Source organism: Crocodylus porosus, unplaced genomic scaffold, assembly GCF_001723895.1.
Source record: "Crocodylus porosus isolate Cpor-Errol unplaced genomic scaffold, CroPor_comp1, whole genome shotgun sequence".
NCBI classification, from domain to species: Eukaryota; Metazoa; Chordata; order Crocodylia; family Crocodylidae; genus Crocodylus; species Crocodylus porosus.
The window spans coordinates 61,971,657-61,995,904 of record NW_017728950.1 but is presented as its reverse complement, the minus strand read 5'-3'; the positions used below and the strand labels follow the sequence as shown (position 1 = coordinate 61,995,904).

The window sequence follows — 24,248 nt, the reverse complement described above, 5'->3', positions numbered from 1 at the left end:
ACCTAACTTTCTAAATCCTCTGGAAGCCTCTCGTGCTGTATGGGATTTTAATAAAGCTAAACAAATACTTTCAGTGTAATTAGTCATACTAAATTGTGGCTGGCCTTTATGTGGCTGTGCCATAAAGAAAAACAATTCTCCTGGACTTCTTGTTGCAGCCGGTATTAAAATGGCTCTATGCTCTGGGAAGCAGGGGGTACTATCAAGGTGATCCTTTCCCACCGCAGCTATTTTTGCAAACAAGAGACTCAGGAACACAGTAGCATAGCTCCACACAGTTCCTTAGGTTGCCTGCTTATCCTGGCCACAGCATAGTAGAGAGGTTTGCCCTTTAAAGACATGTAGTAAGGTCCTCTTCTACACACCTTCAGGAGAACTTTGGAAGCCATTTGGTGTGACTGTTTCATCTCTTGCAATGGGCTAAACCCAATGATCTACCACCTCGTTAAACTATCTCACTTTCCGATCCCAATTACTAAAGATACTAGAAGTTGATGTAGACTATATCTCAATTTATGTAGTATTTATGTGTTAAAAAAAGAACAACACATGGCTTCTTCAGTCACCTCGCTTTCAGAGAGAATGCAATGCCTTATCTATAGATATTTTGATACTCTGTTACTCAGTTACAAGACAGTTAGGTAAACTGGACAGGGCACTGGAATGGGACTTTGGAGATCTATGTTTTTTTCCTCGTTCTGCCACTGAACTACTGTGTTGAAGAAGGGAATCCAAAGAGCATGGCAAAGGCTGGAGAAAGTTATGAAACAGAGGCTTGGTTTTTAACTGCAGCCCATGCAGGTTCAGAGAGGGATAGGTCTTCAAATGTTAGGATGTGGTATCCAAATTCAAATCTCTTTGCATTTGGAAGCTGGTCCATAACCAGTCACCAACCTGATGCACTTTTGACAACATAGACAAAAGACAAATTCTGTTCAAACTGGTTTCAGTTAAATAACTAGGAATATTCATATTGCTTCCACTATTATCTATGGGGTAGTCAAAAATTGCCGCCCCTCTACCCCCCCAAAAGGGGGAATCAGCATCTCCAAAAGAGCAGCCTAACCTCAACTTGGCCAGAATACTTCTTGTTTTCCTTTCTTTTGCCATTCTTTTATACCCCCTAGCAAAGCTGCCATGTTCTCCATTAACCAGGCACAAAACCTGGACATCACCTTTGACTCTGCATTCCTCCTTCCCTTGCATAGCTCCGCCTTGACAAAGCTTCCAACTTCTATAATAGTTCCATCATCCAGCCTTTTTCTCTTCCCAAGCCACTAAAACAGGAAGAGAACACTTGTCTCATTTTTCAAAGACTTCGTGCTTGTGATATTTGCAATATACTTATAAATACGGTATGAAATATATTTATATACAGTGACAGATTTTAAGTGAGAGAATTGTATTATGCTCTGGTTTTATTTGTTGTCTTGAGAAAAAAGATGAGAGGATTCTCTCATGATGCACATTATATCAGTTTAAAAACTTTTTAACATAAGATAATATTTTAAAATATGAAATAAAAATTTTTAAATGTGCTCCCATTTAAGACTACATTCTTTCAAATTTCAACCCAAGACTTTTTTTTTTCAGGTAGTTGTTAAAAGCCTGGGAAAAGTTAAAATTGAGGCACTTTTTACAATATTGCACTTTCCAGGTTCTGTGGGAGAAAAATAATGGAATACTATACTGGCAATCTGATGGAATGAGATGGAAAAATAAACGAAATCACAAGGTCTTCCACTTAAGAGCAGTAGGCATGTTGCAAAGCCAAAATTTCATCTTAGTTCCAGGTTGGGTCCCTCCCATTAGTAGGAGCAAGCAAGCACATGCTCTGTATTTGATCTGACTGGAAGTTTGAGTGGCCTGCAGAATCCCCAAGCAAAAGGATACTGACCTGTCATTTTTGTTGGCTCTCAGTCTAAGCATGAACTAGGCTCTTTTTTCCATACCCTGACCCCCAATTTCCTGCTGGAATTAACTTAGTGAAATAGATGGTGCAGTGCTGTATGAGACTGCCAAGAGCCTAAATACAAAAGACTTTCACCATAATATTTTAAAAGGCATGAACTCACATGAGTCAAATAATTATTTACTTACTCGGCATTTCCTGAAGAACGACATGGCCTCTTACTGAAGCCTGGTATTTTCCCACTATGGTAACCACAGTGTGAAAAAAACCTTTCGCCAAATAACGTATTATGGAATTGTGATGATCAAACCCTAGCTGTATGTGCTTGAAATTAATATTTGCAAACTAGCTTGGGAATGGGGAAATCTAATTATTGGTCTACAAAGATCCTTCACTTTACCAAAATGCCCTTTCTGCTCAACTAGTGTATGCAATCGAGCTAGTCAATAAAGATTAACTATCACTGCTTGTCTTACACATCTCCATTTCCTACCAAGTTCTAAACTAACTTTATTTCTGGGCTTCTGTTGCTAAAGCTTATTACTACCTTGGCTTAACAACATGGCAAAAATTGCAAAGTAAGTGTCTGACTAAAATCTGAAAGTAAAGTTGCTTGCATCATTATTTGCATTTCTCACATGTTCATATTAATCAGAGAACACAAAAAAGAGACATAATCACAGATTCATTTACTAATCTAGATGAATGTTCAGAACAAATATGCTACAACATCATTTTTTTAGTATGAAGGTGTTGAGCATGGGCAATTAACTAATTAATTAGTCCAGTGGTCAGGAAAGGTTGTGGGGGGTCATGCCCTCACTAAGCATAGGACTGCAGCCCAGCCCCACTTAGTGCTAAATAATCATCAGGGATCCACTATAGTGGTGTTTCATTTTAATCACAGAAAAATGTGGATGTTAGTCTAAAAATGGGGAATTTTTTTTATCAGAGAAAACTAGGATCCCTTATAATCCCTTAGGAAAAAAAATGATGAGCACACAACAACATCTATGTTATTTAAATACCAACAATACAAATAGCAACACAACAAACCCCAATACAACAATGCAAATACCAACAATACAACAAACCCCTATATCAATACCAAACAACAGTGCCAATGCCCATGTTAGATCTGATAGAGCAGAGGTTTCCAACCTTTTTTTGGTCAGGGTACCCCCAGCGGCCAGTCAAAAAGCAGGGAGTCCCCAGGCGGCCAGTTGATGAGTGGGGGGGGAGAAGGGGGGCAGTGGCCCCAGCACACAGCAGCAAAACCAGAAGTGCTGTCACCTAAAACGGGAGTGCCGGCAGCTTCTCCATGCCACTGCTGCATACCCCCTGGGGCTTTCCAAAGTACCCCAGGAGTATGCATGGCCCCAGTTGAAAACCCCTGTGATAGAGGGTGCTAGAGAGTAATACCTGACTCTCCCCAGCAGCTAATACTCACTGCATCCAGCACCACTCATGCAAATCCACGCAATCCCAGCTGTACAGCCACACACACACACACACACGAGTTTAGCGGTTTTGGGCTCTCACTCATTCTGCATGTGCTCAGGCTCAATCAGCCACCTCAGTCACACAACAGAGAGGGGGTACTGGTCCTCTGGACCCTCACTCACTTCCGCAGGCAACCTTCATAGGGTGGCATCTACACATAAGGAGCATTCAAGCCACAGGGAACACACGTCTCAGGGAACCCCGATCTCTCAGACCTGCTCCCTTTTATATCTTTCCAAATTCAAGGGGGCCTAGTAACAAGTGTCACTCTCACTCCAGCCAATTGTACACATGTGCACCCGGTACTTCACTCCTACACACATCACTCTCCCTGTTGCAGCCAGCACCCTGCCTGTCACTCATGCACCGAATGTTTCAATTCCCTCACAGGCTTCCTGCCTAAATAGGGCATTATAATGCACGCTCAGGCACCAAATTAGGACAATAACATCATCAGATTCAAAAGTTCACTTTCTCCAGAACCCTGTGGCTCCTAGTCATTGTAAGCATGTGCGAACTTAACCACTTATTCAACAACACCTGTAGGCCAGGGGATATGACCCCTAGGGGCCTACAAGGGATATGGTTCATACTATTTCATGAGCCTTTGATCTCAAACATTATAGATGCAAAGTGCACATTCATTTCAGAAGCCGGCTTCGTAAAGCAGAACCTGCCTTCTGAGCTTGCTAGATCAAAAGTGTTTCAGGGACCTATGGAAGCTTATTTTGACCAAAATCTATGAAGCCATCCCCTAGAGTCTACTTTATGCCTTAACTGTTCATATTTCCTATTGTAACTAACAGCATATGACATAGGAGCCTTCTTCTAAGGACAGGTATGAGATCACTTCCTCCTCTTCTGCCAGCATTAATATACATAGCATACTCTTTAATTACCTACTCTTTCCTTTCCAGAATATGATCTCATAAACAATTTTATGAGTGGACATACACCAAGGCTCTGTCATAGCTCCCCCAGGAGTTTGAGAGTCCAGCAAATCAGAAACTATTAAAAGGGACCAAGAAACAAGACTGTACAGAGTGAACAAATATGTCAATTTAACCTCCATCCTTTTCTGAGTTCACTAGGAATAAGATTTGAGGATCTCCCTGACTGGCATAACAAAACTGATGCTGAAATGTACAGCACCAAATATACTAGCGACCTCTTTCCATCATAATTTACACTAATGTAAATCCATAGGGCTAGGGACAGAAGTTACACATAAACCAGTTTAAGTGATCAGAAACCAATTTAAACCTGTAACAGAAAAGAAGTTCAGTGCATTTAAACCACTTTCAAAATGGCCGAAACTGGTTTAAGATAAACTTGGTTAGGTGGACCATCAGACTGAACTAATTTAGGTCAACCTAGTTTCTGGAACTTCTGTCCCAGGTCCCTTCCTGGTTTGAGTTAACTCACAATCCCCCAGCATCCAGGATGCTTTTGCATCCTTGGGCTGTGTTGTCTGCTCCAGCAGAGCAGGGTTGGTCCTCCCCTCTACTCCTTAGCCAGAGCACTATCACTGCTCTGGCTGGCTGAGAAAGGGGTAGGGGTAGGAAACCTGGCTCCAGACCTCAGCCAGGGTCTGCCTGGTGGCAGCAGAGCATCCCTTCACAGGCTTTCCCCTCACTTGCTGCTAGAGTGGGAGAGAGGGGAGGGTGGGGGCAGCAGGAAGAGGGCCAGACCCTGGGCCAGGCTGGCAGAATGAGACAGAGTTGGGGAGAGGGCTTTAAGCCCCACCACTCCCCTGCCCACATGGGATCCCAGCCTGGGCAGCTCAGCAGTGGCAGAGCAACCCCTGACAGGCTTACACCCTGCTCCCCACTTGAAAGGGGGGGCATAGCCAGATGCTGACCCAGGCTAGTCCGCTGTGGCAAAGATGGAGGGGGATTTAAACATCCTCCCCAACCCTCATGGGACCCCAACCAGGTCTGCTTGGCTGGGGCACAGCATGCCCTGCCTGGCTTTTCCCCGGCTTCCTGATAGAGCTGGGGGTGGGGAAGTGAGGGGCGGGGAAGTAAGGGGAGGGGCAGTGGCCAGACGCCAACCTGGGCCGGCGCGTTGAGGCAGCGAGGAGGGAGGAAGGAGGATTTAAACACCTTCCCTGCCCACACAGGACTCCAGCCAGGTCTGCTTGGCGGGTGGAACAGACCCTGCATGACTTTCTCCCTGCTCCCCACCCAAGGGGTGGGCACAGCCAGATGCCAACCTGGGCCCACACACTGAGGTAGAAGGGAGGGAGGGAGGTTAAAACCCCTCCCTGGCCCCCATGGGACCCCAGCTGGACCTGCTTGGCATGGACGGAGCAGCCCCTGCCTGGCTTTTTCCCTGCTCCCCACTTGAGGAAACACTCCTCCCACCCCTCCCTCCTGCTCAGCATTCTCGGTCCGGTCAATGTCTGGCTACACATCCTCCATCTCTTCTGCTCGAGCATGAAGCAAGAGAAAAGTATGTCAGAGGCTGCCTTGCCCCAGGTAGCAGACCCCTGCTGAGGTACCATGATGGCCAGGAGGAGATTTAAACCCTTTGCCCCCCTCCTCTGCTTGCTGGTCCGGCAAGGGTCTGGCCACCCTCCACCCCATTCCAGCAGGGAGCAGACAAAAAGCCTGGCAGGGGCTACTTCTGAATGCCCCCCGCACCCCAGCACACTTGGGCTGGGGATTTAAACATACTCAGCTGGCCTCCCCTTAGCTCCAGCAGGAAGGAGGGAAAAGCCTCAGAGGGCTTCTCTCCCAGCTTCCCTCCAGCCTTCCAGACACTGCCAAAAGGAAAGGAAAGCCTGCTCTAGCACCCCCCAGCTCTGGCCTGTGCCACCACAGGCATGTGGCTGAATTTCGGGAATCAAAAGTGGATGTCTGTTCACTTGCTTCTTGGTTCAATTTATGCAGTTTAGACTAACCTGCAAAGACTGAATCAATTCAGCCTGAGGATTTTTGACTGTGTGTACTTAGCCTTGAAGGCTGTGGTACCTCCACTACTGTAAAGTGAGACATTAACCAAGGCATAAAAGTTTAAAAGAAATACCATCTTAACAACATATTTGTTACACTAGACAAAGTAAAAACATGTAAAGCTTAGCTTTATTAAAAAATACAGGTTTCCTCTCCGCTTGCAGAAATATACATCAAGACCTTAATGTTTAAACATTACACAATATTTTTGCATTATAACTATGTCACGTCACAGAACTTTGTTCTTTATTTCGTGTTTTTTGTATAGAGCAGGGATCAACAGTGTTTCTAGCCAGAGTGCCAAAATCACCCCAGCCTCCACCCATGCCTCAATTTGGTGTGCTAAAGATGGGGGAGCCACAAGGGGCCCAATCTTCATTGCTGGTGGTGGCTTCATACATGCCTCCGGGTGGGCATTGGAGGAGGAGCCAAGGTTGTGCTGTCCCAGCCCCTTCCCCACCGTGCACCATGAGCTGCTCACGTACCCGCTGCCACCATGGAGCCGGTGCTGGGGCTCCAGAGCCCAGCACAGCTGTTTGCAGCCTCCTGACTGCCTGCTGCAGCTGGCCTGGGCTCTGGGCAGCTGTAACAGGTGGCCAGGTAGCTGCAAACATCTGTGCCAGGCTCCACAGCACCAGCTCCATGGCAGTTGTGCATGTGCCTCCTGGTAGGTGGTAGGGGAGGGACTAGGGTTGAGCTACCCCAGCCCCTTTCCCATCATGCACTGTGAAGTACACGTGCAGCTGCTGCTGCCACAAAGCCAGTGCCAGGGCTCCAGAGCCCAGTGCAGCTGTTTGGAGCCCATTATGAAACCTCTATTAAAAATTACTTTCATTAAGCATTTCTTATCTTAGCGAGCATACAAAGAATGCACAAATGTTTAGAAACTTTAGTAAAATTATTTTTCTATACAACCATTTTTTGCTAGAAATTAGGTGGTCATTTAAGATAGGTTTCACTGTAAAACCTAGAATCAGTAATGCTTTGCCCATTCATTCAGTGAGCCTTTTTTTGCAAAACACATTTGTAATAAGAGTTTAGAGCAGAGGTGGGCAATTATTTCAGCTGGAGGGCCACTTAATGAGTTTTGGTGAGCTACCAAGGGCCGCAAGGGTAGCCCCACCCCTTGACAGCTGCCCCACCCCCTGGATGCCATCTTGGGACTGGAAGTCCCACCCCCTAACCCCTGACCTTTGCTGCCAGAAGTCCCTCCCTTGCCCCTGAAAGTAATCCTTTTGGAAGTGGGCGGTTACCATCTTTGAACCAGAAAAAAAAACAACTCATTTACTAAAAGCCAAACACCTACTATAATATATTTCAGTTTTATTACAAAAAAATATTTTTGTCATGATTTGTGTTTGTGATTATGTTGTGTATACAGAGGTGATTGAAAAACAACTCAAAAATAAAGTCTTAATTTTGTATATTGTGTGGGAGGGGTGGTTGGGGGGTTATCTGTGTGTGGGAGGGTTTGTGAGAGGGTGTGGCTGTATGTGTGGTGGGGCATAGGGTATATTATGGAGGGGTGTATATGTGGGGGGATTGTTGGGGCAAGGTGTGGGTGTGTGGGGTTTGTGGGGTGTGAGGGAGGGTGGGGGAGATGCAGGGACCCCTCCACACACACTCTCCACCCAGGGCACACAGCCGCCACCACCAATGGCAGCAGCAGCAGCAGGAGGCAGCGGGCGATCTGGGTGCCTGTGGCCGCTTGGCAGCACATGGCTTCAGCCAGAGCTGCACATGGTGATAAGAAGCACTGCCAGGCCAGCCTGCTTCTATTGTGCAGGGCTCCCCACAGCATGCATGCACCTTCTGGCACTCGTGAGCCACCAGGGGGAAGCCCCACGTGACAAAGCCGGCTGCCTTCCCCACTCCCTGCTGCCAAGGAAGCAGAAGGCAGAATACTTGTAGCTGCACATGGTGGGGAAGGCAGCCGGCTCCATTGTGTTGGGCTTCCCCTGGTGGCACGCAAATGCCAAGAGCTGCATGTGCGCTGTGGGGAGCCCCATGCAACAGAGGCATGCCAGCCTGGCTGCACTCCTTGCCACCAACTGTAGCTCTGGCTGGAGTTGTACGCCGCCGGGCAGCAATGCCTGCACGGGCCATGAGTGACCTGAGTGCCTGCTGTCTCTGCTGCTGCTGCCACTGGCAGCAGAATCTGTGCACCATGGGGAGAGGGCATGTGTAGAAGTGTCCCCACACCCCCTCACCTTCTCTGACACCCAACACCAAGCTCCATACTCCCCTGGGCATGGGCTCCATGTCCCACCATCCCCATGCTCTTTTCCCTCGCCCTGCAGCTCCCCCCATCCCTACTGCTTCCCTACTTGCTGCCTAGAGTGAGCACTGCAGCAGGGAGACAAGGGGAAGCTACTGAATGCTGGGGAAGCCAAGCAGGTCCCCTGGTGGCTGCAGCAGTGGCGGCAGCAGCCCCGCCTGAAAGCCGTGTGCTGTGCACAAGGGTAGAAGGAAGGCGCATGAGCTGGACAGGCTACAATTAGTTGGTGGGCACCTGTGGGCCAGACAAAATTAACTGGTGGGCCAGATCCATCCCATGGGCCATATTTTGCCCAACCCTGGCTTAGAGTATTCTAAAGCACACAGTACTCCTGCAGAAACAAAAAAAGTTAATTGCAACAGAAAGAACTACTGAATGTTTATACTGAATCTTAGTTCAGCTTCAAATCTATATTGCAATCCTAAAGAAGAGCTTCAACACGTGCATTCATTAATGAACTGTATCCCTTCAAAACTGTACATATTTATACAATCAGGATTTGGATACCAAGGCAATTGAGCCACCACATCTCAACAGGGCACTAGAGCAAGGCATTTTGAGATATCAAACATTTGGACTTAATTCATAGAACAAGATGACTCCAGTTTCTAGCGCTCGCAGCCTTTCTGCCTTCAAGGAAATAAAAACAATCCCAAAGTACAAGAGGGAAAAAAATCACACGTCATTTACACAGCAACTAGACCTCACATTAATAAACATTTATGGGAATGTCTGGGAAAATATGTACACCCTTAAATAACTTCCATCATCATCAGCCACTTCGTTTTATTTTATAGGTTGCCCTTAGCTGCATAGAAATAACATTGGTTAACACTGAACTAAATTAAGCAGTTAATGCTAACTTAAGACCATCTGGAAACAAACAGAACAAACAAACATGGGCAATAACCCATGTCAAATATTCAGGGTATTGCTGAAAAGGGCTTCTGTGTATTCATATTCTCCAATACACTTTGCCACCACTGTTAAAAAAAAAAAAAAAAAGCAGAAGCATCTAAGACATCACTATTTCTTGTTACCTGTCATAATTCAGATGTATTGCACAGTAGGTCCCTAATGACTCTACTTCGGTTATTAAAAACTACTGATATAGTCAGATTTAGCTGAGTAATGGGACATTTTCAGAAATCTGGGAGAGAAAAGAAATGAAGATACTGCCAAACATTTACTAACAGTTATCATCTTATCGCTACACTACGGGAGTACATCAAAGGCTTGGTGAGCAACTGTTCACCAGGGCACCCAACGGGAAAACTAGGAGTAATGGCCACAAAGTCCTGGAAGACCAATTCAGGCTCAACGTTAAGAAAAACTTTTTCACAGTCAGGGTGTCCAGACTGTGGAATAAGCTCCTTCCAGAGGCGGTGCAATCACCTACCCTGGAAATCTTCAAGAGGAGACTAGACAGTCACCTTGCTGGGGTCACCTGACCCCCAGTTATCTTTCCTACTTGGTGCAGGGAGCTGGGCCCAATGATCTTCCGAGGTCAGTTCTGGCCCTACAATCTATGACTCTATGAATAGTGGAAAATTTATTTGAAGACTCCATCCATTACGAAGGACACGTGATTTACCAGATTAAAATCCCTTAAAAGTTTTAGAAATCTACTGACGAGGGATATCATGGTATCATTACCCTCGTTTTTAAAAGTACATTGTTTTTTCATATTACCACACGCATATATTTTTGATACAAACAACAGATTATTTATCAGCCACAAAAAATAAATGTACACTTAAATATCATGTGGTCTAATTTCAACTGCTAGCAAATCCTGCATCTCAACTCATAACTATATAAAATAATCTTTTAAAATGTTTTCTAAACATAAGAAAACACCACCTTTCTCTGTCTTTAACTTACATAAATATTGTACAGAATGCTGTCAAGATTTAGTCTTAAACATTAGCTCACTCAAAAAGATGATTAGGAGCTACCAGTAAATTTTGTTAATTCAAAAAGGTCTAAAATTGTATTTTCCTCTTTCTTACTAGTCTACTTTTCCTCAGGCTTTATGATGCTGTGATGCCAGAGATGGATGGACAAACTAGAATGGATAAAATAATCATCTACTTGAAATTTCTACTTCAAACTAGTCAGGGGGGACCAGCAGGTATTGTGGGAGTCCCTGTTCCCCCAAGCACTACCAGGAGTGACCAGGAATAGCGGTCACAAGCTGGTAGAGGGTAGATTTAGGCTAGATATCAGGAGGTGCTACTTCACGGTCAGGGCGGCTAGGATCTGGAACCAACTTCCAAGAGAAGTGGTGCTGGCTCCTACCCTGGGGGTCTTTAAGAGGAGGCTAGATGTACACCTTGCTGGGGTCATTTGACCCCAGTACTTTCTCCTGCCATGGCAGGGGGTTGGACTAGATGATCTACTCGGGTCCCTTCCAACCCTAGAAACTATGAAACTATGAAATTTGAACCAAAATCTGAAGATGCATGAAGGTTTGAATAACATATTTCACAAGTTTCCGTTGTTTCATATTATCAGAAACTGAAACAATGGTTCAGTTTTCACTGGAAATTGAACCATCAAAATACCATGCAAAATTGCCAATCATCACACAATTTATGGTCTAACCAGAAATGGGATGTTATCATGATATTATGATACAGTTCACTCTCAGACCATTCCCAGGACAGTTTTTCAGATGCAACAGATTGGCTAAATCAGCTGTTACACAAATCCAAATTTTTAGGTTCTGATTCAAAACAAACCTTTTAAGGCTCATCAATTAATGACTACCAAGCAAAAGTAGTGGCAAGAGAATAGAACGTGCAGAGTGCAAAATAAAAAGGTGTCACAAAACCAGTTGCTCTTTTTAAACAGTATTTCAACAATAATATCAACCTCTCCCCCTCCCTCCCTCCCCCCCCTCCAAAAAAAAAAAAAGTCCTGGTGACACAAAACATAGGAGAAGCCATAACTAATGTTTGGGGTGTGCTGACACAAAAAAAACTCTTACTTGTCCAGTGCTGTACTAGTGGGCATGCTCCTTCCAAATCCTCGGACACCCATCTGACGAAAATACGGAATGCAAGAGAGATGGGCAGCAATAATTGCCAGTGAATCAGAAGCATTCACGAAGAAACCATTCTGGCCTAGGATCATGTAGCGGTCCTGGAGAAGAGAAGAAAAAATGTAAAAAGTGTCACAGAGAAGATTTCAGGCAGAAAAACTCATCCCTCTCATGACTGCAAATTTATCAACTTCCCATCAGGCCACTTCTATCTCCAGCCCTGCCAAATTGCTCCCAGCCTCTAGTCTTCTAGAGTGAGGACAGACGTAACACTTAATGTTTTAAATACTGTTTAAACTGCAAGGGCATTTTTACACGTGCTTTGGGGTGGGGGAGTATTTTAATTAGAGTGGCTCTCAGGAGTTTCTCTAGTTAGAACACCCTCAGCATCTCGTCTATTCAGTGCCCTGTGTTTCAAAATGTCAGCGGGGTCACTTTAACTATAACTAATTCAATGAGCTTTAGTTAAAGTGCCCCTGCCACCATTCTGAAACACGGGGATGCTGAATACACAAGATGCTGAAGGAAGCTGGACTGTTCTGAAGAGAATGCTCCAGAAGACTCAACTAAGCAAGTCTGCTCCAACATGTTCTAATCAGAATGCAACAGTGCATGTGTACACCGCCCCCAAATGTCCAGATGTATAAGCCAATTCAGAAATGGTTTAAACCTCTCAGAATGTTTCAAAAATATACTTGGCTAATCAGGTATTATTTTGAAACGATGTTCCTCAAACTGGTTCTATGTTATGTACTTTTTGTGGCTAGCTGCTGCTCAGTACCCCAAGTACCCCATGCTGCACCACTTCTCATTAATGCAGGGAGACAGCCAGGCCCCTGGGGCAAAGTGGAAGCAGAAACTTCCAGTTTGCAATCATGAACGCACAGCTGCCAACAACAGCAACCACTTTTTTTTGCACCTCCTGTTTCCTCAATGCAGTGCCCAGGGAGATTGCCCCTATCGTCCCATCCCTCTCTCCTGTCCCCTCCCCAGCCACTGCACTCTCATCAACCCCTGCACAGCAACTGACACCTCTGGTATGTAGCCTGAACTCTACTGCCCCCACCTATACTGCCTGCACGTGACCCCATCTGTGCCCTCCTGGGCTGATTTGGATTAATAGAATCATAAAAAATGAGGGTTGGTGGGGGAAGGTCAGGTGCACAGGTCCTGCTTCTCAGTTTCCAGGGCAATGGGAACCCCATTGGGCTACCCAATGTCTGCAGTTTTTAAACACCACTTTCCTCTCAAGTTGCTTGTCAGTTTCATTTCATAGAACTGACATGGAGACCTGGAGCAGCCCCCTAACGCACCCAGTATCGCAGGAACCCAGAAGCAGAGGTACATCCTCTGCCCACCCTGCCACTGCAAATCACTCGGGATGCCCCAAACCCTGAAAATTGCCACAAATGAAATGAAATAGATAAGCAACTTGGGGGGGAAAGTGCTTTTTAAAAGTGGTAGACACTTTGGGCAGCTCCAAGAATACCCATAAGCAGGGGTCCAGGCACTCTCCCACTTAGCCACTCCTTGGGGAAGTCTTAAGGCAGTAACCCAAGCACCAAGCTCACTGGGAAAGAAGCAGCAGGATTCAAGCAGGCCCCCGCATCACTCCCAGATCATCCTGCACCCTGAACCCTGGCACATTGCCAAGAACTGAACTAAGTTGATGAGAAGCTTAGGGGAAAGTGCTCTTTAAAAGGCTCCAACATCCCCAGAGCACCCAGCTGTCAGGAACTCAGAGACGGGAGGCTAGGCAGCACACCCAATCCAGGTACCGCCACACAGATTGTGGTAAAGTACAAGAATGAATCTTTCTTGACCTCAGTGTTAGTGAGAAGGGGGAATCAGGAAATTGCAGGCAATTGACATCTTGATCTACCTCTTCCTCTATATTCAGCCAATCACGGTTGTCCTCCCCTGCTCAGGGAATACTGGGCAAATTCAAGCACTCCAACTCAAAAGCATGCTAGCCAGGGTATTCGTTACCATCCCCTGGTGGCAATTTGACAGCACTGCAATGCCTAACGTGCATCCGTTCTACTTAGAACCCTTGGTAGCAGTATATGTGCAAACACCTCTAAGACAGGCATTTCCAGCCCTGTGGCACACTCAACAGGGAGCTTCAGGGCACTCCAGGCCCTGTGTCACCCTGGGCAGCCCACAGCCTAGCTGTGCCTGCCTGCCTGCACCCCAGCACGACTGCCAGGACAGCAGTGTCCTGGCCAGCAAGCTGCTGCAGCTTACGGCCAAGCATCAGCCCCCAAGGCCAACTGCAAGCAGCTTCTGTCCAGCAGGGCCAGCGCCACCTGCCTGCAGCACACCCCCAGCAGTCTGCCTTGCACCTGTAGGTCCTGCAAGGCACTGCTTCTGCCGCATGGCTGCTAATCCCTTGTCATGCCCCTGCACTGGGCACTACAGGCAGCTGCCCAGGGCCGGCAACACAGGGACAGTCACACGGGGGCCCAGAGAGCTGGTGTGGGACCCACCACAGCATCCTCCTCATCCAGGCCTGTGTCCACGTCTGTACCCATCAGCCGGGGCCCCAACTGGACCAAGAAGGAGACTGGTAACCTCGTGGTGCTGTGGGGCACAGAAGTGCATCACCAGTTCAAGTGGGGTGAGCACTCCAATGCCCACATTTATGAGACCCTGTCAGGCCAGATGCGGGAACAAGAGCACAACCAGTTGGCACAGCAGTGCTACATAAAGGTCAAGGCTTTGTGGGCTCAGTGGGTCACTGTGACTAACCATGTTCATTGGTACAGCTGTGCCCGTAAGTTAGTGGCCTTTAGGCAGCAACTGACAACCATCCTTGCACCCTAGAACCCAGGCTGCAGCTGTGCTATCTTCAGCAGCACAGGTGGCCTGTCTGAGCCCCTGCCCTGGTCTGGCACCTCTGGTTACATCAGAGATGTGGGTTTTCTGAAAAATTTTGAATTGGAAAATTTTCCAATGCCCTAAATAGAGGGTGATCTGATTTAGCACATGTATTTGACTTATATTTAGTAAACAAAACTAAAAAAAGTACCCCCATGTTAATTTTATGTTCCAATAGTCACAAGTATTTGAACTGAAATATTTGATTAGAAAAAAAGATTAAATACTACACACTTAATGTGGTTTACATGTTATATGCAAACAAATTCAAAGCTTTATGTGGAAAGAAATTATTTTTATTGGAATACTTGTAAAAATGTAAAGACAATACACAATAGCATGTACTTCCTTTACATTGTTTGTTTAAATTTAAGAAAACAAATGAGGGCACTGAAAACTGTTGATACACTAATTTTAGCATACCCAAAGAATTGTGCATGATATGCCGTGTTTGTCCACTCATCTACTTCAACAGAGTTAACTCTCTTCCACTGAGGTCATTGTGGCACCTCCAGTTTCACTGTTGCTATCTGTAGTACCACTTACACTACGTATTAGTTCCATTTTAGAATCAAATTGAGGCAAATCTGATTCAGAACTACTTGAACCACATTCTCTTTCACTAAAGGATGGTTTTACCAATGAGTCTATGGTCATAGGCAACTTATCATTACACCGTATCTTCTTCACTAATTGTGCTTCTGATTCTCCAGAAGCAAGAGCTTTTTGAGAAACAGAAACAAGCTTAGTGGCACATTCATTTGTTAGTCTATTCCTCTTTTTTGTCTTGATTGAGCTGACAGCCTTCCAGTTCCATTCACAAGAAGCTGCTGTTGGGGGAATGCTTAGGATCCTTGAAGCAATCCTGGACAAGAATCAGGTGTTACAGTATCCCTTCTACCATGTGAGAGGAGACACATTCACTGCTGCCTGCCAACTGATGTCTTTCCTCCAAAGTTTTTATTTTGCATGGTACTTAGCAATGTCTGTCATCATGGCTAGGTTGTTGATGTTGGGGACATTATTAGCTACTTTCATAATTGTATTGAGAGCAGCAGATAATTCATCGTCTGATAAATGTTGTCCTCTGTGTTGAGGATCCAAAGGTTTGCTGCCAGATGAATTGGATGAAAGCAAAACTCAGATCTCTTAGTAAACACTTGTTTTACTACTACTTTTTCGGGTAGAGGTGAAGAAGGAAAAAGATCAATTAGATTTTCATTCAGTTGTCTGACTATCTCTGGAATATTTGAAAGGCTTGGTGTATCTCCTTCAAGTTTCTTGATAGCCACTGAAACTGGTAGTAGCAAATTGAATGCTCCTTGAACTCAAACCCAGAACACATCGTTGTCGAGAATCTGCTTCCGCATGTTCACAGAGAATAATGTGGAATAATACTGTGTCTCTATTGAAGCACATTGCAAATAGTTATTTGTGTGCACCAAACTATGTAAACACTTTGCAGCCAAGCCCCATCTAGTTTCTCCTGGCAGTAAAAGTGCACTTTCCTTCCCCTGCTTCTCTTTCTGTAATTTCTTCAAAATCCAATTTAGCAACATGATTGTTGATTATGTTCACAATTGCTTTGCAGGTTGCCAATCTTGTCTTCACTGTATTCACACTTACTATGTCCTTTGCCAGAAGATTCAACCCATGAGCAAGAAAGCCAAATACTATTAAATGATGATACTTTGCCTTTTAATATTGCCTAGCATTCATGTTACTTGCAGTATCAGTTACAAGGGCTTGTACTCTGGAGGGACCTGCACTTCCAATCTCTTCATTCAGTAATTTAACTATGCATTCACCTGTATGACAAGAAGATTTGGAAGCAATTGCTTTCAGGAATATTGGTTCAGGTGTTGCTAACATAATGTTCAATAAAGGATTTCCTTGTATATCAGTCCATCTTTCTAACGTCAGTCAGTGGCTCTGCTTGACCAATCCTTTGAATAACCAGTGTTTGAACTCTGTCATACTCTCTAAGAGAGAATGTGATAAGCGATAACCTGACAGTAACTTATATGACGGGCATATTAGTTTATAATATTCCTTCCAGTATCAATTTTCAGTTATGGAAAGAGTTGTACCACTTGTAAATATAGCTTGAACTAATGTCTCATCTGCATTTTCTTCATCTTTTCCTGATAAAAATCTTGGCTGTTTCGAACATCTACTCATGGTGGACCACATATCTGGTGACAGTGATCCTGAAAGTAAGGATCCTGCTTCTTCCCCCCAGACCTGGAAAATGAAAATGGTGAGCTTCCATTTTTTGAAAATCTGCTATTTCACTTGAGCTACCAAGTTCCTGCAACAAAAGGGGGAAAAGATTTTTATTTTAGCCTATTCTAGTCTGGACTCATTTATCAGGAGAAGTGGCAGGGAGCTTGTTTCCTGGCTCTCTGCTGCTCAACTTGCTACTCAGTTGCCCTGGGACTGCAGAACCAAAGGGAATTATAGTCTGGCCTCTGCCATCTGCCAGAGGATGAAGCTTGTTCAGCTGAGTTGAAATATTTGACTATTTATCTATTATGTAATTAAAAAAAAATTGTTAAGCCTAAACCACTTCAGGTGCTTAATGCAGCAGAAAAATGGGATACAACTATTTTAAATAAATTCTAATATTATAAAAGCCTAAGTCTGTTCTGTCTTTCTGTCCAGAATGCTTTATTCAAGCTCTGATTGGCTAATGGAAACAGTCAATCAGAGTGTTCCAAGCATGGGGAAGAGCTGCCATGATTCTGAAGCAGCACCAAGAACCAGACAGAGGGTGAGGTAGACGACACCAACGCTGCTCCCTGCAAGAGGCAGAACAGCGGCAGCATAGGACATTAGGTGGCGGCACTCCATCCCAGCTGCCTCTTCCCCTCCCGCCACAATCATTCTCAATGGGCAATTGGCTAGTAAATAAATAATAGTCCAGAGTTGCATTAACAACTTTTAATATTCTAATATCTTAAAGCAATAGAAATGCTAGTCTATACTGTGTGTTTGTTTAACATATTGTTTACTTACATAGGATTCCTGAAGTAGACTGTTCTCAGATGATGTTGTTCTACCACTTCATTGTATTACCTTGCTGTATATGGCTTGTATTTTTTCATGACAGTTTCTACAGGTTATTAAATGTTTATTCATTCTTGTTGCATTGTTAGCATACTCCTGACCACAATATTTACATCTACCAGCTTTCTTCCTTCCTTCAGTGGCTTGAACTTCACTATAATGATGCCCCACAGTAGTTTTTTGGTTTGTTTTTTTCTGACTGGGCAGTATTATGACTACTTCAAACCAACAGCATTAAAAAACTAACAGATCTTATGCAAGTACTTCCAACTTCCCCAACTCAAGAAAAGAAATGAGATGCTGCTCTGTATGTTTGTTGAACTGAAAGTGAAACAAAAATTAATCAGTTTTAGTTTTGGTTTTGCTTTCACTTGCAGTCTGAGATGAAGTAAGAATTTTTGCTTTGGTTTTGATTTGACCTGCACAGCCAGTTAGGTGAATTCATAACTTGATTTTTTTAATTTGGATTACGTGAATGTATTTACCTTCCTATTTACAAAACAATAAATCATATATGTACTCTCTCACACACTTCTTAGGGATAATCACCTGAAAAACATTAATTAACGTTTGAAACTACCAATCTGGCCTAATATTGTATTAGCATCCATTCATTATTACTAATTAATTTTATGAAACAATGAGTTTTTAGAAATGGAAAATTTCCCATAGCAAAATCAAGCACTGAAATTTTTCCAGAAAACTTTCTGCCCCACATCTCTGGGCGACATCCCTGGAGGAGGGCCCCTCAGGTGTGCAGCACCGTGTCCCACCAAGCTTCCCCAGCTGCAGTTTCCACCAGCAGCTCGGAGGACCCTGGTCAGCACCTGTCTTGCCTGTTCTGCAGCTGCAGGGCCAGCCCCGAGGCCATGACACTGCCAGCAGGGGCATCTCCTCCCAGGGGATGGGAGGGCCCAGCTGGGACCCTGCACGGTGTGCCTCTCCAGAGGAAACCACCCAGACCCAGATGCCATCGTTGCCAGCAAGGTCTGAGCAGAGATGCCAGCCACACCCACGTGGTAAGCCCTGCATGGGGGGGGGGGAAACTTGCCCCTGCTCCGAACTCTGTCCCCACTCCTCGCCTGGCCTGCCCCAACTCCCCTAGCCCTGGGGTTCCCCCACCACAGCCTGCAGAGAGGCAGGAGACAGTGCAGAACTTACTGAGCAGCCCTGCAGTGAGGTGGGCACAGGCCTCTCACATGCCAAGGAACTCGATGCCAGTGACAATATCCTCCTCAGCTGCAGGGGGCAGGGACATGCAGCATAGCCGCAAGTAGCCCTCCAGGTGGTGGCAGAGGTTGCAAGGCAGCCTGGCATTCCCCCTATGCCACTGTAACTCAGAGTCACTGTAATACCATAGCAGGTGTGCAGGTGAACCCAGGGCACCATGGTGATCATCAGTAGGGGACAGTGGGTTGGACATCCCTTGCCCATGCAAACACCTCTTTGTGCACTGCCCATGACATGCAGCAGGGGCACACATGACGCACAGTGCTGGCATGCCGGGGGCCTGGCCCCTGGGCACCTCTCCAGAGAGGCCCCATGGAGATGGCAGGGGCACAGGCATCTCCTCATCCCAGGCATCCAGGAACCCTGTGCCCCCCAAACCTGGGTGTTGTGGGCTGGGTGGTGGTACAGGAGAGCAGCTGGCCTGCAGGAGGAGGAAGGGGAAGAGCAGGGTCTGGAGCTGCAGCAGAAGGTGCTGCCAGAAACCCAGCCTGTCCCTCCCTGGGAATGAACCGGGGGAAGCAGTTTGTCTGGATCCAGTGGCATGCTGGCCCTTAGAGAGCAAGTGGGGATGGGAAGTTCAATTAGCAGCCACCTAGGCCCAGGGCCTGCCCAACTGACTTACCATGATCTTTGGGCACCCATGCATGCCCAACTCCCAATCTGAGGCTGAGCAGAGGACAGGCCCCTGGTACGGAGCATCTTATCTCAGAAATGTTGCAAACTCTCACAAACAGCTTCTGTCTCATGGCTCTACAGCACGGGTGGGCAAAATGAGGCCTGTGGGCTAGATGCAGCCTGCCAGGCTATTCTATCTAGCCTGTTGGGCCCCTAAAAAATTTAGAAAATTAATAGCGGTCTGCTCCTGGCTGCCTGTCATGCGGCTCTCAATGGCTTGCCAAAACTCTGTAAGTGGCCCTCTGCCTGAAATAATTGCCCGCCCCTGCTCTACAAGGCCCACAGCTGCACGTGGGGGATAGGACACCCTTGGCAGCAGGAATGTGGCCTCAGGATCACTGCCATCCACAGCCGGGGACCCGCAGATGTGCTGACTCTGCCAGAAGAGGACCCAGGACAGGACCCTCCTCCTGGAGCAGCTGGAAGGTATGTCATTGAACAAGCTGGAGGGCTCATGGGCCTGACAAACAGAGGACATTGCTCACAAGGAGGCAAGGGACCGGTGTGAGGAAGCGTGGGACCAAGCAGACCAGGAATTCTGGGCTGAGCTCCTGGTCATGGAGGGTGAGCTGTTCCAGGTGCCATGGGAGTAGAATGCCATCCTGGGCCAGGATGTTGTCTATGGCCAGGTAGTGCAGGCCATAAACAACAACTGGTGCCAGACATCATTCTGGTCCTGGTGGTCATGTTTGTGCTGCCCACTACCTGGCCTCCAATCTTAGCCCTGCGTGCCCCCTGGGAGCCACCCTGCAGCAGACTCCTGCCTGGGCCTGGGAGGAGGTCCTCCAGCAACTCCACCACCCAGGAGCCCTTGGCCTGGACCCTAACATGGGTGCCCTGCCAACCAGCCCCTCCACCTAGGCCCAGCTCTTCCACTCACCCCAACTCCATCTAGATGCAGAGCCAGAGCTGCCTGCAGAGGTGCTATGACTGCACTCTAGCCCTGCTGGGCCTGGCCTGCCTGCCTGCAGGGAGCTGCCATTGCCCCTGGGTGAGCCCACTGCCTGCCACACTTGCTGTAGCATTTGCACCTGCAGGGGAACAGATGGAGACCAGCATGCTGGCCACCTACCTCTGCCTCCTAGGCATCCCCACCCCAGGACAGCCCACAAAGGACACTGTAAATCATTTTCATGGGAAAGAAGATTTTTTATTGTTGGTGGGTGGATTGGGTGGTAGAAGGGCTCCGCTTGTTGTGGGAGAGGAGGGCTCTGTGCGCTAAGGGGAGAGGGGGGCCTCTGTTTCTTTGAGGGGGGCTCTAGGTTATGTGAAGGAAATAAAAACTTGTTCTTGTGAGATGTGGTTGGGAGGGGGGTGGGGAGGTCCGTGGACAGCTGTGCAAGCAGACTAGAGTGGGAAGTGCTGAAGGAGGTGGGTCAGCCAGGGCCTCTCGGATCAGGTACCCTGGTCCCCGCTGGCAGGTGTGCAACTTTCCTGGGACTTGGGTGGGGGTGCCAGACACCACCACTGCAAGTGGTGCTCCCACTGGCAGGTGTCCTCTGCATACCATACCTCCTCCACCCAGGCCTTGCAGAAGAGCTCCTCCTGGGCCTCACGGATGTTATGCAGTACACAGGCTGCCATGATGAGCATGGGGAAGTTGTCCTCAGTGACCTCAAGGAAGATGATGAGAGTGCACCAGTGTCCCTTGAGGTGGCAGCAGTGAACCAGGCAGCAGTTGGAATGGGCCTAGCAGGGGTCCAGGGGGACAGTGTAGGGCCACATGACAGCCAGGACAGAAATGGATAGGTGGGGTCTCTGATAAAAAAGGAAGGGACAGCCACAGTGCCCAACTGCAGGTCCAGCACTCCCAGTGTGAAGCAGCCACCCTCCATAAGACCTGGCAGGCCAGAGTTCCAGAACACGCAGGCACAGCAGACCAGCAGGGCCAGTGAGGAAGCCAGCAGGAGCCCAGGGCACTATGGATGCAGGGGCAGCCATAGTGCAGGGAGACAGAGAGCGTAAAGAGAGAGCCGCTACATGCTGCCCCTGCACTGCACACACTGCTCCTGGGCAGACAAGTGGCTGGCTAGAGAGCAGAGCTGGCTTTTAAAGCTGTCTGCTGGGTGCTGGCAGCTGCAGCCTAGAGCTCCCCACATTGGCAGTAGGGGTCCACTGCACGGCTGCAGGAAACTTGGTGCAAAGAGCAGCAATCTGCTCCCTAATTCCCCACATGTGTAGACGCCTTTCCAAAAGGGCTTACCCAGAGAGATTTTTACCCACAATTTAACATTGGGAGAAAAAGCCCCTGGTCTTAGGTCTGAGTATAGGGGTGGGGATGGGATGCCTGTCCCATCCCTCTCCTCCCCATTGCCTCTGCATCCTGCTACCTCTCCCCAGCAGCCTCTTTCTTCTCCATCTTCCCACCAAACATGGAGCCCCTGCTCTCTGACCTGCCTTTCTCTGTCCCACTCTTACCCTAGCTCTATGCTGGTGGCTCCATCCCTGATGAAGTCTGGGACACTAAGCATGGCCTTACCCCACCATACATCACCACTGTACAGCCCATATGGCTGCTATGATGGCTGGGCTGGGGCTGTGCTTCATACTATTATCCAGACTAGAACAAGGACAGAGCCTGCCGGCATGCAGCAAGGGTAACGGGCAGGGGAGGGAAGTGGGGAGCAAAAGCTAGGCGGTAGGGGCAGGAGTGAGGGCAGAGAGGGAAGGGGAGAGCCCAAGGCTGTGGGAGGACTGGCAGGGGGGCAGGCACGAGCAGGGGGCAAGATGCTGGCCCTCCCCACACCACCTGCCCCCCCTACTGCCAGCTCCCCTGCAGCAGTTGAGGGGATGAATTAAAGACAACCCTCCAATAATTAGATTCCAACCATGGAAAATAGCAAATTTATAGTTTTTCCATACATATAATCTAATTATTGGTGGATTGGCTTTTATTCAGGGTGCTCTTAGACTTGAGTAAATATGGTAACTACCCTCAGAATCAGGGAATAAATAAATAATAAATCAGTAAAGATGATGTCATTTGATGAAAAACCAAGATTGGCCAAAATACTTACTCCATCAGCATCAAAGGCAGCTCCAAATCCATATTCCCCTCCTCTCATAGCCTCCAGCAAGGTAGTTGCATATGTTAAGTTTGGGTCAGGAGGATGCCCACCAAAATCCTCCAGAGGAATACAGTTTATTGCAGAATTTGCAGGTGCTCCTAATTCATCACACAGGATTTTCCTCACATAGGGTCCCATTACTACAAAATAAAATTTTCCATTCAGTTTCATGAGCATACATAGTTAAATTTCAGACTTTTCAATGGAATGGAAACTTAATAAGGAGCTTACTGGCTGCATTTACATTACATGCAGATTTCTCTCATTCCAACTAAAGAGAATAAAACAACTATATTTACTCACAGACTGCATGCAACTTCCCTCAAAATAGAGGTCTTAAGCAGCAAAGTTAATTTTCTCCCTGATTTGATGCCTGCTCCAGAATGCAGCAGAAGTAGCTAAGAGAATTAACTGACTTAATCGCTCACTGTTCTTCACTTCACCAGTGTGTTAACAAGTGTTTCTCCTCTTAATAGCCTTGATGTTCCACTAATCAATTTAATCTTTAGTAGAGTATTTTTTGCTCTCTTCTAGCTGCTACTGGTCTCTTTTCTCCTACTTCACAGCCCTGAAGACTTTTTAACATTTTCCAAATCACAGATCCACCCATGGAGACTTGTATTCAGCAACTGGTAAGGTTTCAAGTTTTAGGTAAGCAAGAAAGAGGGTGAATGAGCTGAAGATTAGATTCTGCACATGCCCTTTGTAGCCATCACACTGGAAAAAAAAGTTTTTATTTCATCCTACCTCTCAAAAACAAGGTGTAAATTTTATTTTGTGTGTATTATATGAAGTAAATACTATATTTATTGTGGTGACCCTCACTATCTGTGGAATCAGCATTAAGAGCACAAGTGCCTACCATATCAACTAAAAAGTAACTTTGTCACTTGGGAACAGCAGCTGGTTATTATCCTTTCTGTGACCCTACCACTACAGGAAATCTTTTTTGCAATAGATAAAAGAGGCACTGACTAATAGGTGATAACATCCCAGCATTATCAAGGCTGTTGATGTTCTGTATTGACCTGCCACATGTTGAAACTGCAACTGCCTTGTCTATCCAAGGAACCTAGCACATGTTAGTTACCACATAACGGGCGTGTCTACACATGCCTATTAATACACCTGAATAAAGTCCAGAACTTATTCAAGCCAGACACATCTGCACATGCGACCAGGCTCACTGCATGGTCAGTTGAGGTGCAGCAACCCTGGCTGGCAGGGGGCCCAGGGAGTCAGCCTGCCAGCCCGGGGCTGCTCTCCTCAGTTCAACATGCTGCAGAGGGGCTAGCTGGGCCACAAAGCTGCTTCAGCACAAGGCTAGCCAGCAGGCAACCCCCACAACTGAAGTACCCTGATTCCCCAGCAAACCCTTCTTGCATCTACACATGTGCTGCTGAAGAGTTCTTTACTCCACAGAAGAACAGTACTATTTACAAGTAAATAGTTTACTCCAGCCTAATGCATGCACGTATATAGATATGAGATGTTTACTATACAGCTAATCAGTCAACTGCACAGTAAATGTCTTGTAGATGTGCCCAATAGGTAGTAAAAAAAAAAAAAAAGACACCTTTTTTCCTAGAGTGGACATACCTTTATTATATTTAATTATTCATGTAGATGG

General features: G+C 46.6%; 1 protein-coding gene across 1 annotated transcript in view; it reads right to left on the bottom strand.

Moving 5' to 3' along the window:
• Nucleotides 1-24,248, bottom strand: part of PGM5 (phosphoglucomutase 5) — a 133,224-nt gene that overhangs the window by 83,195 nt on the left and 25,781 nt on the right. Inside the window, exons 5-6 of the mRNA XM_019555263.1 lie at nucleotides 22,568-22,758; nucleotides 11,643-11,797 (exon numbers count right to left, since the gene is read on the bottom strand). Coding sequence (XP_019410808.1) covers nucleotides 11,643-11,797; nucleotides 22,568-22,758 — 346 coding nt within the window. The remainder of the gene's footprint in view (nucleotides 1-11,642; nucleotides 11,798-22,567; nucleotides 22,759-24,248) is intronic.